Source organism: Rhinolophus hipposideros, assembly GCF_964194185.1.
Source record: "Rhinolophus hipposideros genome assembly, chromosome: 5".
In the NCBI taxonomy this organism is placed as follows: Eukaryota; Metazoa; Chordata; class Mammalia; order Chiroptera; family Rhinolophidae; genus Rhinolophus; species Rhinolophus hipposideros.
In genome coordinates, this window is record NC_138051.1 from 74,598,930 (window position 1) to 74,621,701 (window position 22,772).

The 22,772-nt window shown below is 38.9% G+C and overlaps 1 protein-coding gene across 2 annotated transcripts in view; it reads right to left on the reverse strand.

Moving 5' to 3' along the window:
* Positions 1-22,772, reverse strand: part of DCAF5 (DDB1 and CUL4 associated factor 5) — an 87,640-nt gene that overhangs the window by 40,673 nt on the left and 24,195 nt on the right. For both annotated transcript variants that reach the window (XM_081047495.1, XM_081047496.1), the window contains exons 2-5: positions 20,777-20,920; positions 18,123-18,159; positions 16,956-17,095; positions 15,074-15,203 (exon numbers count right to left, since the gene is read on the reverse strand). In XM_081047495.1, the coding sequence (XP_080903621.1) occupies positions 15,074-15,203; positions 16,956-17,095; positions 18,123-18,159; positions 20,777-20,920 (451 nt within the window). The remainder of the gene's footprint in view (positions 1-15,073; positions 15,204-16,955; positions 17,096-18,122; positions 18,160-20,776; positions 20,921-22,772) is intronic.

A 22,772-nucleotide genomic window follows, 5' to 3' on the forward strand; every position in this document is an offset into this window, starting at 1 on the left:
ACCATATATTTGTATGTATTTTATTTAGTTTCTTATTTGTCCCCTCCCATAGATGAATAGCTTTTGTATCTTTTCCCTGCTTATCCCAAGTGCTTAACCAGTGCCAGATACAAAATAGGCATTCAATAAATAGTTGCTGAATACATGATCTAATGGATCATGAGCAGCAGTTTGAAAAACCCTGATTTAGGGAAATAAAAAAAAACACACAAAAAATACAGGCACCGCCAAGGTTCACATGGCTCCTGACGACCCCCAAAAACTAATCTTGAGAGGCAAGCAGCAGAGCAGCATAATGTCAGAGAAACAGGAAAAGGCAAGGACATCATCCAAGTCAAAATCCTTTCACTGTCCCGAAGGTAAAATGATTTGCAGTGACCACCCAGGTCTCCCCCTTTTCATGCGACACTGCCACACATCCTTCAAGTGAGTGAAATTCATCTACCTGCTAATGATCAGCCAACAAGAAGGAAGAGGTTGTTTGTTAATCAGGTATCTTAATTATTTCTTATATGTAATTTACAGAATGAAAGTTCAAAAGGAAAATTAATAATGAAATTTTAGGTCAATTGCAAGTTAAAAAAAAAATTCATCTATCAGGTTTTAAAAAGTGACCAGTGAATTCCAAAGGTTTTAAATACATGCCCTACCTAATTATATTTAAAAACTAATAGTGATAAACATTCAGACTGATGGATGTACTGAGACCAACAAAAAGATACATTAATTAGACTGCAGGATTTAGGTACTTTTTTATACCTTTCATTTTATTTTCCAAGTTTTTCTACAATGAATATGAATTTCTCTTATAAACAGAAGAAAATACATTATTTTAAAATGCCATCTCATACATAATTCCTCTTTAACTAGGGACCGCCAAAGATAGTTTTGAGAAATAAATTAGAGTAGGGAATTTAAAGAGGTTCTTAATGGAAATTTCAAATATCCTGACCCACAGGATTCTGGTACAAGTGCTAAATTTAAAATTAAATTATTACTTTAAATTCACATAATAACAGTCAAATAAAAATTTTCAAAAGATTGAAAATTTCAGTGACCCTCACCATTCTGCTCAACGAAGGCAAATGTCCCTCCTTTGATAGATTTCTAAGTACTAAACAGGCCTTGGTTAGCACTGGACACAGTCACCAGGTTAGGTCTGAAAGTACACTCAGTTTCTTTCTGCAGAGCCAACACCCCACTTCCAAAGCATTCATGCATAAATGGCAAAGTTGTATTATTGCAATAAAAAAAGATTCAAAACAAAGTATTTTATGTAGAATCCAGAAACATTAGTAATGTTCTTGGAAAGTCTTCCATACATAGGTAAATTCATGGGTAAAAGAAGCCAAGATTATTGAGAGTGTAATAAGAAGTCCCTATCTAAAATATGTGACTAACAACAGATAAAATGTAAGTGGTCAAACCAGTGACTGCAAAATAAAAAGTTCAAACTATGAAGAATTCACTGAAAGAATTATATCACAATAGATACCCCTTGGAGAAGCAATAAGTTCTTCATTAAATTTAATATCCAAAATGGTTATGTGTATACAACGTATACCAAAACCTTACAATAATTCTATAAAGTAGGCAGTGGGGGGAACATTATTCTCCTTTCACAACGGAAGAGACCAAGGTCCTAAGTGGTTACGTGACTTAGCCCTGACTGCACAAAAGATTAGCAGCAGAAACAGGACCAGCAAGTATTTTTCTGCTCCTTGGTTCAACAAAATTTGACAGAATACACTCAGAAGATAGATTATTCCACCAGCAAAAAGAATAGCATCAGATGACAGTGCATCAGGGACAGGAGTCTTCACCTGAGCCATTCACTTTGTACCTTTCCTCCCTGTAAGTTCAGTAACTTACTTATGCATGCATTTATTGAATACCTGCTAACTATTCTAGGCACCGTGCTAGGCTCATGGGTTCAAAGGTGAAATAAGAGAAGAAGACAGCCGTAAGCACTAATGAGGGACAAGAAAACCATCAGTTTCCTTCTATAACATGAATAATGTTGTAATCAGGGGAACACGTGCTGTGAGACTGTTTTGGGAGTGGTCACAAAAGACTTCAGAGAAGAAAAATCTCAGGTAACGCTCAACAGAGAGTCAGAGAGCTGACTCAAATTCTTAACTGGCAAAAGAAACAAGATAAATCTGGATATGTTAATATATGGATAAATTCCCAACACATATTGATCAATGAACAAGTCCAATTACAGAATAACTGAGTAACTGTATAGTAATACAATATTTGTGTGAAAAACACATATGCATATAAATACAATGTCTTATTATTTTCTATGGGTACATGTATAAGCATATAAAAGCAAAGAAAAAGTTTTGGAAGCATGTTCTATAAACTCCTAACAGTCATTACCCCCAGAGGAGGGGGCAAGGCACCAGGACGGAAAGACGTAGTCAGAGGGACTTTAGCCTTATTGAAAGTTTTAAAAGGAAAACATTATGTATTATGTGTATTTTTTTAACTTTTTGTTTTGAAATAATTATAGATTCAGAGGAAGTTTCAAAGAAATATACAAGAAGGTCCTCTGCACCTTTACTAAGACTCTCCCAATGTTACCATGTTGCATAATTATTATACAATATCAAAACTAAGAAATTTACATTGATATAATCTATAGAGCTTATTCAAATTTTGTCAGTTATACATGCACTCATTTGTGTGCATATGTGCGTGTATAGCTCCAAACAACCGTATCACATGTATAGCTGCATGTAACCACCACAATTAATACACTTATCTGTACCATCACATCAAGACTCCCTCATACTACCCTTTTATAGTTACATCCACCCCCTTTACTCCCATCTTAACACGTGGCAACCACTGATCTGTTCTCCATCTCTATGTTATTTCATGAATGTTACATAAATGAAACCATGCAGTATCCTTTTGAGATGGGCTTTTTCAGGCAGCATAATTCCCTTAAGGTTCATCCAAATTGTTGCATGTATCAATAGTTCACTGATTTTTAGTGCTAAGTAGTATTCTGTGGTATAAATGTACCACAGTTTTTTAAAACTATTCACCCATTGTAAGACATGTAGGTAGTTTCCAGCTTTTAGCTAGTATGCGTAAAGCTGCTATGAACATTCATACACAAGTTCCTATGTGAAAATAAGTTTTTGTCTCTCTAGGATAAATGAGCAAGAGTGAAACTGCTGGGTCATGTGGTAAGTTCATTTTTAATTTCTAAAGGAACTACCAAACTATTTCCCAGAGTGGCTGTACTATTATACATTCCCACCAGCAAAGTATGAGTGATCTAGTTTCTACCCATCTTCACCAGCATTACCTTTATTTTAAAAAGCTAACCTAAGAAGTTGGTCAATGTATTTTAAAACAAAAGGAGAGACAAAATTAGACATATTTAGCTTCCTTATGGATGGATATACACAACACTATCTATGAAATATTTGTTACCACACACACAAAAAATTCAAACCCGAATCTGTTAGAGCCCTTAAGTCTAATACCAATTTATGAACAAAATCAGAGGGAACACACTAAATGACAGTATAAAACGCAACCAGTATAATCTAAAATGCAAGAAATTCCGTTAAGATAAATAATCCAGTTAGATCCAATTTAACAAATAAATTGCAAGCAAAAAATTGAGACAGGAGTACCTATAGATTAAAAGATACTTAAGAAGCCATTATCAACTAATTGCTTTATATGAACCTTATTTAAATCCTGATTCATAAAAACCGATTAATTCATGAGACAATCGAGGAAATTTAAACACTAATTAAATATGTAATGATTATCTTTTCATGTAAAGGAAATTGGCAGTTCCTCAAAAAGTTTAACATAGGGTTACTACATGATCCAACAATTCCACTCCTACTTATAGACCCAAAAGAACTGAAAACAGGTACTCAAACAAATACTCATTCATGAATATTACTAGAAGCACTGTCCATAATAGGCAAAGGTGGAAACAACTCAAACGTCCATCAGTAGGTGAATAGATAAAATGTGGTATAGTACAGCCATAAAATAGAATTATTACTCAGCCATAGAAAGGAATGAAATACTGCTATAATGTGCATAAATCTTGAAGCCATTATGCTAAGCAAAAGAAGCCAGGCAGAAGTTCATACAATGTATGAAATATCCAGAACACGTAAATCCATAGAGACAGAAAGCAGATCAGTAGTAGCCAGGAGCTTGTGGGGAGTAATTGCTTAATGGGTATGGGTTTATGATGAAAATGTTTTGAAGATAGAGGTGGTAGTTGTACATTGTGAATGTACTAAATGCCACTGAAGTATTCTCTTTAAAAATGGTAAATTTTATGTTATATGAATTTTACCTAAATTTTAAAAAAAGAATTAACTTCCAGAGATACATATTAAAGTATTTACAGAGGAAATGATATAATGTTATATGGAAATTGATTCAAAATAATTGGGAAAGGAGGTCACAGATGAGGAATAAATAAGATTGTCTTGGGGTTAATTATTGAAGCTGGGTGACAGCTATAGTGGAATTCATTTTACTATTCTACTTTTATATGTGAAATTTTTTTTTACCATAAAAAGTTTTTTAAAAAAAGATTTGATTTTAAAATAATAAAGTCTACTTGATTTAGAGATTTGATATCACCTCCTCCTCAATAACAATACTTGGGAGTATTAAAAGAAGGATATGAACTGGTACATACTTGCAGAACTTCCAGGCATTGACCAGACATTTCCCAGCTGCTCTGGTCTGAAGTTAATCTTTTGTTATGTTTGTACTTGGTGAGAAGGAATGGACACAGGGAAGCTCTGGCCTAAAGCCCAAAGACCTTGGGTCCGAATGAGCACAGCAGCAAATTCAACAAGGACCTCTGAATAACCACAGCTTCCATCTTACAAGATAAGCAGAAATGCTAAAACACCTGGGAACCTATTAAAAAATGGCAGATTCCCAACCCAGATCAACAATTCAATCCCCTGGGTCTGTGCTCCGGAAAGGGGCACTTTAACAAGCTCCCCAAATGATTCTGATGCCCTCTCAAGTTTTAGAATCACTGGTTTAGGATACCAGAGCCCTTGTGAATTCCAGAGGACAAAGCTGATTGTAGAGCTCCACCTTGTGGCCTACATGCTAGAAAGCGACTTCACCAGAATCCCCGGTTCCCAGACATACCTAATTGACACTTTCAAAGGCCAGCAAGAGCCATTACGACCTCCTCTAAGGGTTTATTCCTTAGAGACATTTTTTTTATTAGTTTCAGGTACACAAGACAAAGTAATACTTAGACATTTCTCATTTATATCCCTCACACTGTGTGAACTCCCCTCCCCCATCCACTATCCCTCTGACATCGCACAGAGCCATCACATTTCCACTGTCTCTATTCCTAATGCTGTACTCAGCTTCTTGTAAGTATATACCTACATATATATACATATATATATATATATATATATATATATATATATAATTATACTTGGCATTCATTATTGTTCAGCTTCAGGTGTACGGTGCAGTGATCAGGCATCTACATCATCCCTGAGGTGGTCTCCCAAATGGGACACGTGTCCATCGGACACCCTACAAAATCTTTACAACATTATTGATTACATTCCCCAAATTAATTTTCAAAACGCCGTAACCATCTTGTGGCTACCTACTGCTTTCTAATCCCCTCACCTTCCCCCTTATCCCCACCCCCTGCCTATCTAACAACCCTCAGTTTTTCCTCTTTGTCTCCAAAACTGTTTCTGATTAGTTCATTCACTTATTCTTTTCTTTAGATTCCGCATATAAGTGAAATCATATGGTACTTGTCTTTCTCTGTCTGACTTATTTCACTTAACATAATGTTCCCTAGGTCCATCCATGTTGTTGCAAATGGTAAGATTTCTTTCTTCTTTAAGGCTGCGTAATACTCCATTGTATAAATGTACCACAGTTTCTTAATCCAGTCATCTACCGATGGGCATTTCGGTTGTTTCCATGTCTTGGCTACTGTGTATAGTGTTGCAATAAACATAGGAATGCATAAAGATTTTTGAATTGGAGTTTTGGATTTCTCCGGATAGATACCTAGGAGTGGAATTACTGGATCATAGGGTAGTTCCATTTTCAGATTTTTTAGATACCTCCATACTGTTTTCCATAGAGGCTGCACCAATCTGCAATCCCACCAACAGTGCACAAGCGTTGCCTTTTCTCCACATCCGCGCCAGCACTTGTTGTTTGTTGATTTATCGATGATAGCCATTTTGACTGGGGTGAGGTGGTATCTCATTGTGGTTTTTATTTGCATTTCTCTGATGGTTAGTGGGGTTGAGCATTTCTTCATATGTCTGTTTGCCATCTGTGTGTCCCTTTTAGAAAAATGTCTCTTCAAGTCCTCTGCCCATTTTTTAATTGGGTTGTTTGGTTTTTTTGGAGTTGAGTGAGTTTTTTATAGATTTGTGATATTAACCCCTTATCAGATATATCATTGGCAAATATCTTTTTCCATTCAGTAGGATCCCTTTTTGTTTTATTGATGGTTTCCTTTGCTGTGAAAAAACTTTTTAGTTTGATGTAATCCCACGTTTATTTTTTCTCTTACTTCCCTCGCGCGAGGAAATATATCAGTAAAAATCTTACTCCAGGTAATGTTTGTGAAGTTTCTTCCTATGTTTTCTTCAAGGTATTTTATGGTTTTAGATCTTACATTTAAGTCTTTCAGCCATTTTAAATTTATTTTTGTATATGGTGTAAGGAGGTGGTCCAGCTTCATTTTTTTGCATGTGTCTGTCCAGGTTTCCCAGCACCATTTATTGAATAGACTGTCTTTACCCCATCATACATTCTTGCTTCCGTTGTCGTAGATTAAATGGCCATATAGGCATGGATTTATTTCTGGACTCTCTATTCTGTTCCATTGATCTATATGTCTGTTTTTATGCCAGTACCATGCTTGTAGTATAATTTGATGTCAGGTATCATTATACCTCCCACTTTGTTCTTATTTCTCAAGATTGCTGAGGCTATCTGGGGTCTTTTATGGCCCATATAAAATTTAGGATTATATGTTCTATTTCTGTGAAAAACGTTGTTGGTAGTTTGATAGGAATTGCGTTGAATATGTATATTGTCTTAGGCAGTATGGACATTTTAACTATATTAATTCTTCCTATTCATGAACATGGTATGTGTTTCCATCTATTTATATCTTCTTTCATTTCTTTCTTCAGTGTCTTACAATTTTCTGAGTACAGATCTTTTACTTATTTGGTTAAATTTATTCCCAGGTATTTTATAGTCTTTGGAGCAACTGTAAATGGGATTGTTTTTTTAATTTCTCCTTCTGATGTTTTATTATTGGTATATACAAATGCAACTGATTTCTGAATATTAATTTTGTATCCTGCTACTTTACTAAATTCATCTATCAGCCCTTAGAGACATTTTGATCCACGCCATTACACTCAGGGAATTGGCAGGTCCAGAAAACATTACAGATAGAAAGCTAGTTTTCAAAATACAGACTATTTGGGGGTAAAACACTGTGCATTGATTCAATATTTACTGACAGTCTATAACATTCTAAGAACTATACTAGGCACTAGAGATTAAAGATGAATAAAACACGGCCCTTAAAAGTCCACAGAAAAATATAACAATGGTATAATGGTACAGATTAGGCAAGTGCCTCTGTCCTGAGCAGCAATTTCTGGGCACTGGGAAAGAAATCAAGACATAATACCAGTGCTAGCTGGATAATGGGACACAGTCATATTAAAGATAACCAGTGACGGCAAAAGCAGTGACTGAGACATGTGACATGAATGCCACAGACCATAGTACTTTATAGAGACTCTAAATAGAGCAATCCCTTCTTCTATACATGAGGGAAAGCTTCATTCATTCAACACACTCTGTGCCAAAACTGTTAGGTGCGGGAGACACAGTGAATAAAGGAAGCATTAAGAGAATGTAATAAGGAGATTTGGCAAGGATGTCTTTCCTGATGGGTTACCATTTGATCTTGGACCTTGAGGACTAGCTAGGACTTGAATAGGCAAAGAAAAATCAAGAAAAAGGTGTTTTCTTGTGTTTGTGTGTGGAGGAGAGATACAAGAGAAGAAGGGACACTGGCACCAGGGAAGGGGCGGACTGCTGGCTCACGGAGTCTTAGTTTATCCTTAAAGGAGGTCATACAGTCATTCCAGAAAACGTTTTCTTGGAGCATCCCATGTAGTAAGTTCTGGGGATATGGACATGAAAAAAAAATAACGAGAAGCCACTAAAGCTCCTGGGTAGGTAGGATAATGGCAAAAGTGATGGTTAAGGACACGTGCTCTATGCCAGAAGCAAGAGGCAAGTTAAGAAGCCAGTGCAGTAATTACCTTATGGAAAGAGTGACATGGGCCTGAAATGGGGTAGGGGCTTTAAGAACTGAAAATAGTGGCCAGGCACAGAGCAGCTGGTTATAACAGGGATGAAGAGACAAGAGTCAAAAAGGACACCAGGATTTCAGCCAGGATGATTATAAGAGTGACACTAATAAAAACAAAGAAGTTAAGAAAGGAACCCAGTTTTAGGGAGGAAACAAGCTTTTATTACAGGTTTCAGTGGCTGGACACTCGCCTGAGTATTGTGCATGTACGCACAGACAGGAAAGACTGATGAGTGGGAGAAGAGACGGAGGAATGGCTGACCAGAACAGAAGGTATGGCCTCTGATTAGAGCTAATCATTCTGACAAATGCAATGATCCCCAGCTTTCCTCTTGCAGTTTTCTATAATACCATCTAAACTGCTGGGTCCTCCTGACTCTCTTCTCTTTTCTCCCTTCAAGCTGCTCCTTAAAGGGTTGATAGTACTACAACAATTGGAATCGTAGGTAAGGAGGTAAATACCCATTTGAAGCTAACAGTAACCTTGGATTCTTTTTTTAAAAATATACTTTAAAATATAATATATAGCAAAACACATTAATTCTAAGCACATAGCTCAATAAATTTTTACAGAAGCATACACTCATGAAACTACTACCCAGATAAAGATATAGAGCCTCAGAAACTTCCCTCATGCCTTCCTAAGTTAATACTCTACCAAGAGGTAGCCAATATTATGACTTCTATAACCTGTCTGTTTCTTAGCAGCGTACAAATGGAGTAGTCCTATGCTCTTTTGTATCTGGCTTCTTTCATTCAACATTGTGGCTATGAGATTCATCCATGTCAATGTGCATTTTTATAGCCCATTCTTTTTTATGTCTGTTTAATACTCTATTGTATGGCTATTTTGTAGTTTACTTATCCATTCTTCTTTAATGGACATTTGGGTTGTTTCCAGCTTTGAGCTATTATGAATAAAGCATCTGTGAACATTCTTATACATGTCTTTGATGGAAACATGTACTCATTTCTCGTAACTATACCTAAGTGAGACTGCTGGGTCATGGAGTCTTATGTTTAGTTTTACTCGATATTGACAAATAGTTTCCCCAAGTGGTTGTACCAATTTACCCTTATCGAAAACGCATGAGAGTTTCAGTTGCTCCACACCCCGGTCAACTCTTGCTACAATTAGTCTCTTTAATTTTAACCATTCAGGAAGTACAGTTCATTGTGGTTTTAATTTGCATTTCCCTCATGAGTAATGAAGCTGAGTACATTTCAAAAGCTTATTGGCTATTTGGATATCCTCTTTTCTGAAGTGTCTATTCAATATATCTGCTCATTTTAAAAATTGAGTTTTGTGTCTTTTACTTACTGATTTGTATTTCTTTGCACATTATAGAATGAATTCTTGCTCAATACATGTATAAATATTTTTTCCCCAGATTATGGCTCCTTCTTTGGCTCATCTTTTCACTTAGTGGTGTCTTGATGAACAAAAGTTCTTAATTTGAATGAAATCCAATTTACTGATTTTGTTTCTTTCATACATACCTTTCATTTCTACCCCGATAGCCCTGCATTGTGAGAAGAAGAAAGTCAAGGTCCAGAGAGCCTTATTCCTTAAAGTTTCAAAATACATCAGCGCATGAGTGCCTTTTCCAGCCTCTGAAGTTGTACCCCAGGCTCTATTTTCCATATAATAGTATGAGCAACCCTCAGATGCAATGTGGAAAAGATTGTCTGGATTGTTCAGAAGGCAAGGAGTTACACTTAATTTAGTCTCTACAGAAGTTGGAGTGGCGAAGGCCCTGCAGAACAGACATTTAATCTAGAGGCCCCCAAAGCCTGGCATGGTCCTAACAGCAATTTGCACTCATTGCCCATTTTCAGATGTGTCATTTACACAACACATAAAAGCACAATCTTGGAAGGCAAGTCTTTACAAGAATTCCTGGCTTGCCTTCGTTGTGTTAGAGTGGGAAAGAACACTCTTTATTATCATTGTCAAAGCAAGACACTGTTACCTGATACAGAACTAACAATTCCTGACAGAAACTAAAGATATGAAAAGGGAGAGAGGTGGTAAGTGAACAGACAGCAAAACAGGCGATGAAAAGGGAGAGACAAGGAGAGTTAACAGCGGGTAAGCTTCACCTTCCCCGAACACTCTTGATGTGAGAGGATCTCAGTTACTGCACCCGTCCAACCAAGATATAACTGGGATGTTGGCAGTGATAAAGGAGAGGATGGTTTGAAGACATCCGCAGAAATAATCTAAACGAAGTAAGTGCAAACTTGTCCACAAATGCAATGTACACTTACATATGTGAAGTTTTCTCTCTTATCCAGTCACTTACACTCAATTTCCCCACCCTATGGCCAGTGAGTACCCCTAAAATCCCTAAAGCAGACCTTTCAAACTCCAGTGAACATAGGGCCAAGCAAGTAATGCAAATGAAGGAAGCACCCTGGGATTCAACATCAAGGAGTAGTGGGACCCTTAACATACGCGAAAGGTTTAAAGAGGAATTCATGATTCGGCTTCAGCTACCTGCTGTCATATGAAAGTCAAGGTCCAATGATATCAGATCTTTTGACTTTTTAAGAGACGTCAGAAACTGTGATTTTTCTGTATAACTTTCCAAACACTATTACATCATAGAGGCGAAACAAAATATCTCTGTGGGTTAAATCTGGCCTATGGACAACAAGCTTACAATCTCTGTTCTAAAGCTTTGCAGCAAAATAAATAGTACGTGAAGGTTTCCATTATTAGAAGAGCAAGAACTTGGAAAGCCAGCATGTAGACAGGGGCTGGGCCAGGAGACAGTGAAAACTTGTTTAACTTTCAGAGGCAGGAAGTCTAAAGGACTCAGACTTCAGAGTTGGACAGGTCTGTATTAGAAACATCTGAAAGGAATTCTGACAAGTTCTATTGCAAGAAGGCACAAACTAGAATGTACAGGGAACCTGATTAAAAAGGGGAGTGGACATGAAACACACACACATACAAGTTATTTCGCCTCTCTGTGTCTTGATGTCCTGATCCTTAAAATAGGAATAATAGAACCTACTTCATAGGACTATCATAAAGATTAAATAAGGAATTATTCATGTAATTGTTATTATCCCTGGCAAGAAATGCTTAATAAATGTTAGCTATTATTTGTTATTATGAAGCACTGAGAGGCGAAGTAACTTGCTCAAGATCGCGTGGCTATTAAGGTGAACAGCCTGGATTTGTACCCAGGATGCATGGTTTCAGGTCCTACACTCTAAACCATCAAATTCTTCTCCCTCCCCTTTTCTGGACTAGTTCTGTATAAGAAAATCAGATCAGATGATAACTAAAGTCCCTTCTAGAGCTAACATTTTATTCTACCTGCCAGCCCTTTAATCAGCTCATTTCAGGGAACCAGGAGGAAAAATGGGAGCCTGCTCACACGTCTATGGGTTAGCAAGATAAAGTAGGGAAGCACACCTTAGGCTTGGGGTAGGTCAGAGAAACCATCCCAGCATGGAATAACCATAGGTTAAGTCAGGGGGAAAAAGGGTTCGGTATGAGGCCCCCTTATTGATCCATGGTGATTACATCTGTTTCTAGGCGGCCAGTAGGCCTCCCAAATAAGCCCAGAATTCATTCACATGCTCAAGCTATTGTAAGCTGGAAGTCACTTAGCCTGCTAAGGAACCACGGTAAGCTCTAAATGTAGAACCTTTAGCTTTAGAACATCAAGTGACTCATTCTTTTGGGGGGGGGTTGAGGGTCTCTATGAGAACCTAGTAAGCACTCTTCCCCCATCCTGAGGAAAAAAAATGCCATGTGTGCTCATTCAGATACACACGACACACACAATTTTACCTACAATTATAAGGAACAATTTTATATACAATTATGAGGGATTCACAAATTCCCTAAAATCTTTCCCTCGACTTTATCCCTGAAATAGACCCATCCAGTTCCAGGCTTGTCCTCACAGGGGATTCAGTATTGCCCCAAGATCTGGGTTGGGTTTTCTAGGCAGCTGTGTTTAGGAGATAAATCAGTGTACTGCAAATCAGTGTAATTAATCCTTCATGGAGAAGACAAAAGGCCCCCTCACCTCCCCGATACCAACTTGTACTGAGAGAAGTCAAACGAGATCTATAATTTAATCCCAAAACACCAGTGGATAAAGAACTGGACCCCAAGAATATTTCAAGCCCCCTTTCTGCCTCATATTCATAAAACCACATAGAACCTCAGAAGAGTTGAAAGAAACAGGAAAGACATCCTAGCGCCCCCGGCGCTGTGCTCCTTCCTTTGTCAGACAGGAACCAGTCGAGATGCCAATCAGCTTTATTAGATGGCTCTTCTCCCATATGGACTTCGAAAACTACTGATCACCAAAGAAACATAACCTTACCCATAACTGAAGAAGTAATCAGAAAAAGAATATAATATTTTCCCCCATAAAACTAGCAACAGTTTAAGTGCTGGTGAGGGCCTGGAGAAACATGTGGTCTCATACACAGGTCGTGGGTTTGTAAATCAGTGCAGTCCTTGGTGGTAGCAGGATAATTTAACAATTTTTATCAAAAATATAAAAACGTATAACCTTTGATGCAGCAATTCCCTACAAATATTTCTGCAAAGGCAGGCCAAGATAGGTGCGCAACCAGGTTGAATGCAGCATGGTTATTATGGCCTAAACTGATAACAAGAAGTCCTGGTTGTTGGGTACAGCATATAAATGGAATAACATGTAGCCATGAAAAGAATGTGCTAGATCTGTAAGTGTTGATATGAATAAAACTCCAATACATATTATTAATTGAAAAATGAAGTTGAGAAGAGTGGGTACTATTACATGGTTCATTTAGTCGAAAATTTTTAAAGTATACACACACATGTTGTTCTGTGCATTACATTATGTCTGGAAAAATATGTAAGAAGCTGTTCACTATGGTTCTTACCTTTGGAGAGATTGACTAGAGACCAGGAAGGAGAACAACCATCCTGATGAGCAAACATTTAAAAAACATACAAGTAACAGAGAATCTGCAGATGAGACTGTTGCTTTTTTTTTATTACACTTCTCTGGATGTAAGCCCTAAGTCTAATAAATGTTACTTTGAAAAAATAAAACAATAATCTGACTGAGAATTTTTTAAAAAGAAAGAAGCCATATGAAGTGAGGAGACAAGTAGAAAGGGGAGGAGCGCTCAAATACAATGCACAGTGGGAAACTGCTGGGAGAAGACCAGGAGGAGAATTAAAACATTCAACTCCCCTCCTTCTCTCAAGACACTTGACATCATGAACTACTCAGCTTTCCACTGGGGATGAACAGCTCAGTGTCCTGTTCCAGTTGCCAGCTACTCATTACAACTGCATGTATGGGAGATAGATAGGGAAAAGGCTGGCATAATTAGTCCAAATCCTGCCCTTTGAAGCATGGATGAGGCAGAACAGTTGTTCCTAAAGAGCCTGAAATGGCAGAGAATGCTGCAGCTGAACACAGGACAACACGGGCAGAGACGAGCCTCCCCAAGCCACAGCAGGGGTCCTGCACTACATGTATTTCAGCAGTGTGGACAAGCAAGGGCCAGATGTGTATGCAACAGAAACAGCAGGAGAAATCTCTGCTACCCTGTGGAATCTCAGGGAGCCCCCCTCAACACCAGGGACACCCCTCTGGGCTACATAGATCTGTTGCAATGTTCCAACTCCCTCTGATTGCCCCATGGAGAGAATTAGCTAAGACTAAAAATCACCAACGAAGATAATCCTCTGTACTTATTAAATGGCCTCTTTCATCTAAGGCCCATGAAATAAATCATAACCTTACTTACTTTCCATGATATTCTTCTGTAATATTGCTTTAAAAAGTGGGAAGTTACCTCCATGTAGAATTTCCAGAGGAGCTGGCAATGCACATAAGGCTTTCATAAAGCAAGGCCAGTTTTATGTACAGGTGCCATAAAAGGCTGTCCCTCCCTTATGGGATTTAAGGAACAGAAAAGAGCCTCCTACTACCATCACACATTTCCCTAATGATGCCTGAAATTCCCTTTAGTGATTCATACCATCAGTTCAGGATTGTCCTAAGTGTAGTCTTTTAATAATGCAAACAGAAGAGGAAACACATTAGGCTCCTAACACTGTAGGGCAGTGGCTCTTCACCTTTACTGTTTTAGTCACTGGTCCTTTTGAGAAACTGAAAAAAAGCAAACTCCCTTCTCAGAAAAATGCACTTAAATGAATACACAATATAATTCCCATGTGATTTTGAGGTTCCCAGTTTTCCCAAAGCCCATCTAGGGAACCCTTCCAGCCTGGGGTTAAGAATCCCTGGTTCAGCGGCCATGAGTTTGGCATCTCCTCTCCCACCAGCTCCACTCCCCAGCAAATCTCCAGGGCATTGGGGAAACCCGGGCCTGAAGACACAAGGCAGTACTGAAGGGAGGCGCTCACTCTTCATATATCAGCCCGGAATTGGCCTTGTCTGGAGGCCAGACTCCTACTCAGCAAGGAGTGTGGGCTCCTTATACTGCCTGTCCCTTGGGAACAGGGCTCCCCTAGCTTCACTGGTACAAGTCAAGAGATGTCCAATTGAGATCAGCTGCCAAAGAGGTTCTCACAAACCTTGCTGGCTGATCACATTACTTGAGAGTTGAGGCGGGAAAAGTTTTAACACCTTATGAATAAAGGAGACTCACCTCTGCGGTTTTCGAATATCCCAGAGCCCCACTCCTTCCTTTGAATTGGCTGTGGCCAATAACCTGGGCTCCACAGGGTTAAACATGACACTGTGAAAGGCGGAGGGATAGTTTGCCAGGCAGAAGGGCTCTGTGAAGAGAGAACTTACAGTCAGTCGATTTGGGTCATCTCGGGGCCACTAGCAGGCAGACCAGCACAACCGTGAAAGTAGTAGGAGGAGCACGCACTTTAATAATCACCCCAATGGGCTGGAACCCCAGCTTGCTCACAAGGTCCCAACAAGTCCTAGCATACACTTTCTGAACATAGAAAAAAGCAACTTTAACACACACAAACTGTAAGCTGTAACTCAGAAATACAAACATAGCATCTATTCAGACAAAACAGAAATGGGAAGGTAAGCTGTTTTACAGTAAGTAAAACTGAATTCCACATGAGCTGAAAAAAAAATGCATGACCAATTACCAGTAGGATTATTATACCTCAATCCAAATTTATTAGTTTTAGAAATTAGAAATTTTAAAATTGCACAAAGATTTAATGAAGACAAAGCAAAACAATGAGAAAAATGAAGACAAGTAAAAACAATAGTGTAGCTTCCCTTCTCGTCATACTGCTCCCTACATTGAAAAGAAAATGGTCTGTCTAGAATTTTATGATTTAATTCCCAGTATTGCAACACTAAAAAAGGGGGTAACTACTACTTGAACTTCCTGCATCCAGCCAGCTCCTAATCAACTTCATCTAGAAATCCTGCAGCCCTTTGCATATATTAGCTGGCTCCAGGTGAGGAAGAAATTACTTGCTACCTGGGAGGACATACTCCTGTGGAAGTTGTTTAGAACCAACAGCATTCCCTGGTCTGTAATTTCCATGTGTGTGATACTTCACAGGCCCTGGACAGAAGGGGGCTCAGTCATCTCAGCCAGCAGGTAGTTCAAAGGAGAATTTCACCTCAGAAGCACGAGTTGACTGAGCCACAGCCGCGGCTTGCAGCTACCTCATCCGCCTAACCCAAAAAACAAGCTTCTCCTATAGCATGAACCGTAATACTGAGCACGGCGCAGCATGTTAAATGCTCGGAATAATCCAAAAGACCCAGATCCCGCCAGACGAGGCAGGCAGGAAAATAACTCTATGAACACTCTCACAACAAAACTGTACCCCGGGTGGGGGTGGGGTGGGGGTGGCACTGAGGGAAGTGCTGGAGAAAAGAGCTTTTGAAGACAGGCAGAGTTACAAAGAAAAATCTCTACAGGAAATGAGCTGAAAAGATGCATTTCCGGAAGAACTTCAGAGAAATTCAACAAAACAGTTCTTCATTTTACACTTCAGAGATTCAAAGCACATTTGGAGGACAAACTCACCCAGATAATCCCATCCCCCACCCCCCGCCTTGAGTATATCTACCATCATCTTAAATTCATATACACAGTAAAGATGAGGTTCTGTGGTTCTTTCAGCAAAATAACAAGCCTGAAATTAGGATGCAAGAAAATGCCCGCCTCTCTGTAAATAACCAAGAATGTGTGCATGTCAGAACCACGCACTGAGCTGGCCCTTGCCTGCTACCCTCCGAAATGAGGCACCACATCTTCTGTTCCTGGGGGCCACTAAACACCAAGACACTGTGGTGTTACCACAGGAACAAGTGTTGGTGGCGAGTCCCAGGTGGCTGGAGAGGATTGGCAAGGGACCTCACTTCTGAGTACTTATGGGTAAGGTGGGACTTCCAGACACACATCTATACCCCTATGTGAGTGTTTCCTCTCCCTTTACATTCCTCCCACCCAGGTCACTCAGGTTATAAATTGGATCCACAACGAATTTGACATAAAACTCTTCAACACAATCCAACAACCTTTTGCACAGTGACCCTACCTCCATGGGGAGACTCCCGGATGTCCCAAATGAGAACTCGGCCATCATCTGAGGAGCTGGCAAAAATGTTGTCATTCACTGGACTCACTGACAAGCCATATACTGCATCTTCATGAGCAAACACATCCAAGGTCTCACTGCTGAGAGACAGAGCAGAGAGAGGCACACAGGCACACACATCCAAACAAACAGCACAGAGGCCCAACCCTCTAGTTCCTAGGGTAGGATTCCCTTTCACGTCCAGGAGAAAGTCAGCCTAGCTAAACCTGAAGGATATTATATTTCCTTTAAAAGTAGGTATTCAACTTTCAGGTAAAAAAATAAAAGTACTATTGAAGAGACTTTTAATAGATTTCATGGTAAGTTTGCTTTTTGTACTAAATGAGCATATTTAAAAGTGACTTGACAGATAAGTTTTGTGTTTTCAATTACTACAGAATGCATATAATTAAAAAAAAAAAAAGAATGCATATGCTTGTGTATAGCTTTGGGGGTGGTGCTTGAATTCCAAAAAAGCAAGGGAAATCTTTGAAGCAGCCAGGTCTGACGCTAGCTGGGCAGAACAGGGCTCTTCTGACAGCCTGGCATGGCAAGGGCTCTGAGGTCAGGCCGAGTTCAGATCCCAGCACCCCTGACCTGAGGTTTCCTCATCTGTGACTGAGATGGTAACAGTATACCTCATAAAATTATTGTGAGGGTTAAACTGATGAATACATACAAAGCCCTTAGAATGGTGGCTGGCACAGAAACATTAGTTATTGTTATTATTAAGTATTGTTTCCTTCCCTTACCATTCTCCCTTTAAATTTTCACCTGAAAACTATAATTTCATACCAACTTTGCAAATCTTTTTCTTTAATCAAAATTGTATTTCATGGTGATAGAAGGAGAATTGACTCTGGTTGGTGAACACATAATGGGATTTATAAATGATGTCATACAGAATTGTACACCTGAAATCTATGTAACTTTACTAACAATTGTCACCCCAATAAACTTTAATTAAAAAACACACCTTTATTTCAAAACAGTTACAGGAACCTTGTTTCAGCTGGTTTCATGTTATTTTCTTCAAAAAACAAAAACTATCTTGGTCGAAAGCGATATTTGCCCCTTGTCATATGAAAACAGGAGTCAATCACCTTTACATACCAACCATCTATTTACCTTTCAACATCATGGAGGATAACTTGCTCATCATTTCCTGTAAGGGAAACAAGCAGATACCTGATCATTCCTGCAAAGGCATCCTTGTCCATATTATAATGCAGCACCGTGTTTCCCCGAAAAGAAGACTGGGTCTTAGGTTAAGTTTTGCTCTAAAAGATGCACGAGGACTTATGTTCAGAGGATGTCATCCTGAAAAATCATGCTAGGCCTTATTTTCCAGTTAGGCCTTTTATTTGAGGAAACACAGTATTTTAAGATATTCCGGGAAAATTCAATATGAACAAACTAAATGTTAATTCAAATTAGGAGTGTTAGAAAACAGGTTTATAAAAATAATTTAAGAAGGATAGGACATTCTTTTAGACAATTTTAAAAAGCGTAATTGCAACTAGGTATAACATAGTAACAGTTTCCAAAATGTCTTGTCCAGTGGATTATGAAAAAACAAACAAAAAAACCCACAAAACAAAAAAAACAACTATGGCCATTAAGGCAAAGAGTAAATGATTAAGAGCAAATCAATTCAAGCTAACTTTTTATTTTATTTTAAGCAAAACACTCATTAACTGTGAGACCTGGAATAATATCTGTAACTTTTCTATGCCTCGGTATTTTACCTGTAAAATAGGTATAATAATTGTACCTACTTCGTAAGTTTATTGTGAGGATAAAAGCACATTTGTAAAAGCATTTATTATAGGGCTGAGCATTTAATAAGCTCCCAATAAATGTCTGTTACTTTCCACATCTTCATCATCTCCTACAGCATTAAAACACGACGACTGTGTGCTTCTAACTGATGCAAAAGTTTTTATCCACAACTTGCATTTTTCTTTATCCCATCAAGAAATCTAAAAATACTACCTTCATGATATGCCTTCAAATAGTTTATATAGCCAAAAAATAATAAGCTGAATATGAAAATAGAGAAAGTAAAAAATTTCCCACTTGATGCTGAAAGCATAACCCATGGTCATTTAAATAGAAAGTAAAAGCAGCAGCAGCTCAGGTCATCTTAAATCCCTGGCTATGAATTCCATTGTGGGTGCATACCAGGGAAATCAAACCCAGACTAAGGCCTTCTGGGTAACAGGCACAGCCAAGGAGCTGGGGATATGAGAAGAATAAGGTTCTGTCCAGCCTTTGAGGAACTCACAGCCCAACTGCACAAACAACTATAATAATAATGACGCAACAGGTTATCTTGTTCTACTGATATGCTTAAAATGGGGACACATACAGGAGCAACTATTTTCTTCATGAGCAGGGTGAAAGCACATGGCAGAAGGGGAGAATGTTTTTACGGGGAAGGAGGCATTTGAACAGAAACTCAAATAACTCAAAACTCTTACCAATGGCAGACTTAGGAGGATTGGTGGGGACAGGACAACTAATCATGACCCATGGAGGAATAGCATGAGCAAAAAGCAGAAGGGCACCTAACAAGACAAGTGGTTTATGGCTGGAGTACAAGATGCAGGGGAAGGGAGAGGGGGCCAGCGAGGTAAACGGGTTTAGACTTTATCCTGTGGACACTATAGGGTCAAAGGTTCACATGGGTAAAACCTGATTATTAAAAGAAAACTTGGATATGAAATAAATTAGAAGGAGGGTTAGAGACCGGGAGCAGAAATGACAGGACACTGCAATAGTCTAGGCCAAAAATGAGAGCCTGAGTCAGGGCAGTGGGTATAAAAAGAGAACAGAGACCTAAAAGGTGAATGGGAGGCTCTCGAGTCCAGCTGGTGACTAACAGGATGTGGAAATGAAAGAAAGGCAGGTGTGGGGATGACTTCCAGATTTCTATTAGGCTGAACCATGTGAAAGCGTCATTTTTGTAAGTTGAAAATGCTTTAGTGTCAGCAGTTTCTTAAACCTAATAGCTTAAATAATTGGGTAAATGGTGCTAATAACCGAGAAAGGGAATTTAGGGAATAAGAGGAAATATTTGTGCAGGGGAGGACGACTAATCATCTTGGTTTTAGAGCTGTTGCGTTTCAATTGCTTTTGGAACACACAGTTAGAGATACAGTGGGGAAATCTGCAGTACAGAAGAGAGGCCAGGGCCAGAACTTTGGTGGTCAGAAAGGAGTATGGTGGATGGAAGCCATCATCAAGAAGCTGGCTTGAGCACAGGCCTTCCAATTGTACCCTAACACAATGTTTTGCAGACAGGAGCCATCCATGGGTCATGACATCACTTTGAGTCACAACCTTTAAAATCTTTAAAAATGAAACCGAATAGGAAAAAAAAAAATCAGACTGTATCACACATAGTAAGTTAAAGTACAGCTTCAAATACGTGTTTCTGTGTACCAGATTGCAATGTAAAAAGTTTTCTACAAACAAAGAGAAACAGAATGACAGCAAAATGAAGGAAGGGAGAGAGGGAGGGAGCAAGAAAGAGAGGGAGAAAGAGAGAAAGGGCGGGGGAGGAGGAACACAGAGGGAAGTGAAGGGAAGGGAGAGAAAGATGGATGACATTAATACATGTATCTAAATTGCTGTGATGCAGAGAAGACAAGCTATGGAAAACTAGTATTTCCACAGCTCAATGAAATAAAGGAAGAAAAATAAGGAGTTATTTTAGCACTCCTTTATGTAAAATCAATTCACAGTGAATTTCCCAATGTGGAAATCTCCCTTCTCACCTCCAGAGAATACTTTGGTGTTCCCACTGTTGAAAGCCAGGCAAAAAATGTTGGAATGATGCTCTCCTTTCAGCTGTATGGGCTTGACTCTAGAGTGGATAGCTTGTTCCATGTGCCACAGCAGAACGCGGCGATCGTCTCCTCCTTGAGAGGGGAGTAAGAATCTAGGGTTAAAACAGCTGACATTTCAATGCTGACACTTGATTTTGCCAGCCTTGATTCCCATCCTTCCTAAAATTGCATCTCCCAACCTCAGTGAGATTCTGATGGGGCACAAAAACCTAGGATTCTACCCCCTTAACCATCAGTAGGCACATGGCCTCCAGGCCACTCACTTTTCCCCAGGAATTAAATCTTAAACATACATACGGAAGTGCAAAGGGATAAGCACTGATACTGACACCCTCAAAGCCACCCTGTTTCTGACTTTCCAGAAACCTAGTTGTTTAAATATTTCTTGACTTGCTACCCAAAATCCTTCCACTAATGTCTTCTTGGGCGGGATCTAACAGAACCTGAATTGGTTTCTAGTGCTTACAACCAAAGAAATTAAAGCAACATTTGTAGCACACTAGTTCTTGATGTGATCTCACGACTCTGGGACACCATACACATGACAACTAAGGAACTGCCTGTCTGGCACCACAGCAGGACCTAACAGAACCTGGCTCTCATAAATCTCAGTCCAGCTCTTTCCTCTGCGTAACCCTCAACAGTCTGAATTAAATGAGCAACATCACACTGCCTGACCAGCTCCAAGAGAATGAGAATATGTTCTATATATTCTTTATATTTGCAGATACATTAGAAACGTCTGGAAGGATGAATAACAGACAGTTAACAGTGGTTACTACTTCCAGGAAATAAGATGAAAAGAGATATAGGGAACATATTGGAAGGTTTTAACTTTTACTTTATATATTTGGCACTGTTTCACTTTTTAAAACAAGCCTATAGTACATGCCTAGTAAAAATTTGTTATAACAGGAGTAAACCCGGGCAGCAAACCACAGCAGCTCTACACCCCTGTCTTGCCTCCTCCATTCAATACAACAGCCGCAAATTACAGCACATCCACACAAGGCACACCATGCACCATTAAACCAGTAGGTCTATGAGACCTGACTGGTAAAGGCGTCCAAAGGTCTTTGTTAAGGGGAACAGGAGCTGTAAATCAGTTTGCATACCAACATCCACTCACGGAAAACAATTTGTTTAAAAGCTCCATGACAACAGGAACCTTGTCAGTTTTGTTCTCTGCAGGGTCTCCAGTACCTTAATGAGTGCCCCAAAGTGCAGACACTGAATGAAATTATGCTTATACTTGCACATCTGTGCTTTTATTTGTATATCTGGATGGCTACAAAAGAAGCTGTTTATAATGGACACCATTATATATATATATCTGTATGCATATGTCATATTATATATAACAAAATTTACCACTTTAACCATCTTTAAGTGTACAGTTCAGTGGCATTACATATATTTGCACTGTTGTACAACCATCACCACTATCCATCTCCAGAACTTTTACATCATTCTAAACCAAAACTCTGTACCCAGTAAACAGCAACCTCCCCTTGTCCCCGGGAACTACCATTCTATTTTCTGCTTCTATGAATCTGACTGCTGCATAAAGAGTCCAGCAATGCACAAAACTGATAATGGCTTATTATCTAGAATGTACAAACAATTCCCACAAATTAATTTTGAAAAAGGGCAAAGATGACAACTCACAGAAGAGGAAACCTAAATAGTCAATAGCTACAGAGGATCTCAACCTCTGTAATAATCAGGGAATGTAAATTATAATTTAGATACGTTCTTACAAAGTAGCATGAGAAAATGTACAAGACTGTTCACTGCATCATTGCTCATAGTAGCCAAAAGGGACCGCATATAAGTGGAATCATATAATATTTGTCCTTTTGTGTCTGGCTTATTCTCTGAGCATAATGTCTTCCAGGTTTAACCACATATCAGAATTTCACTC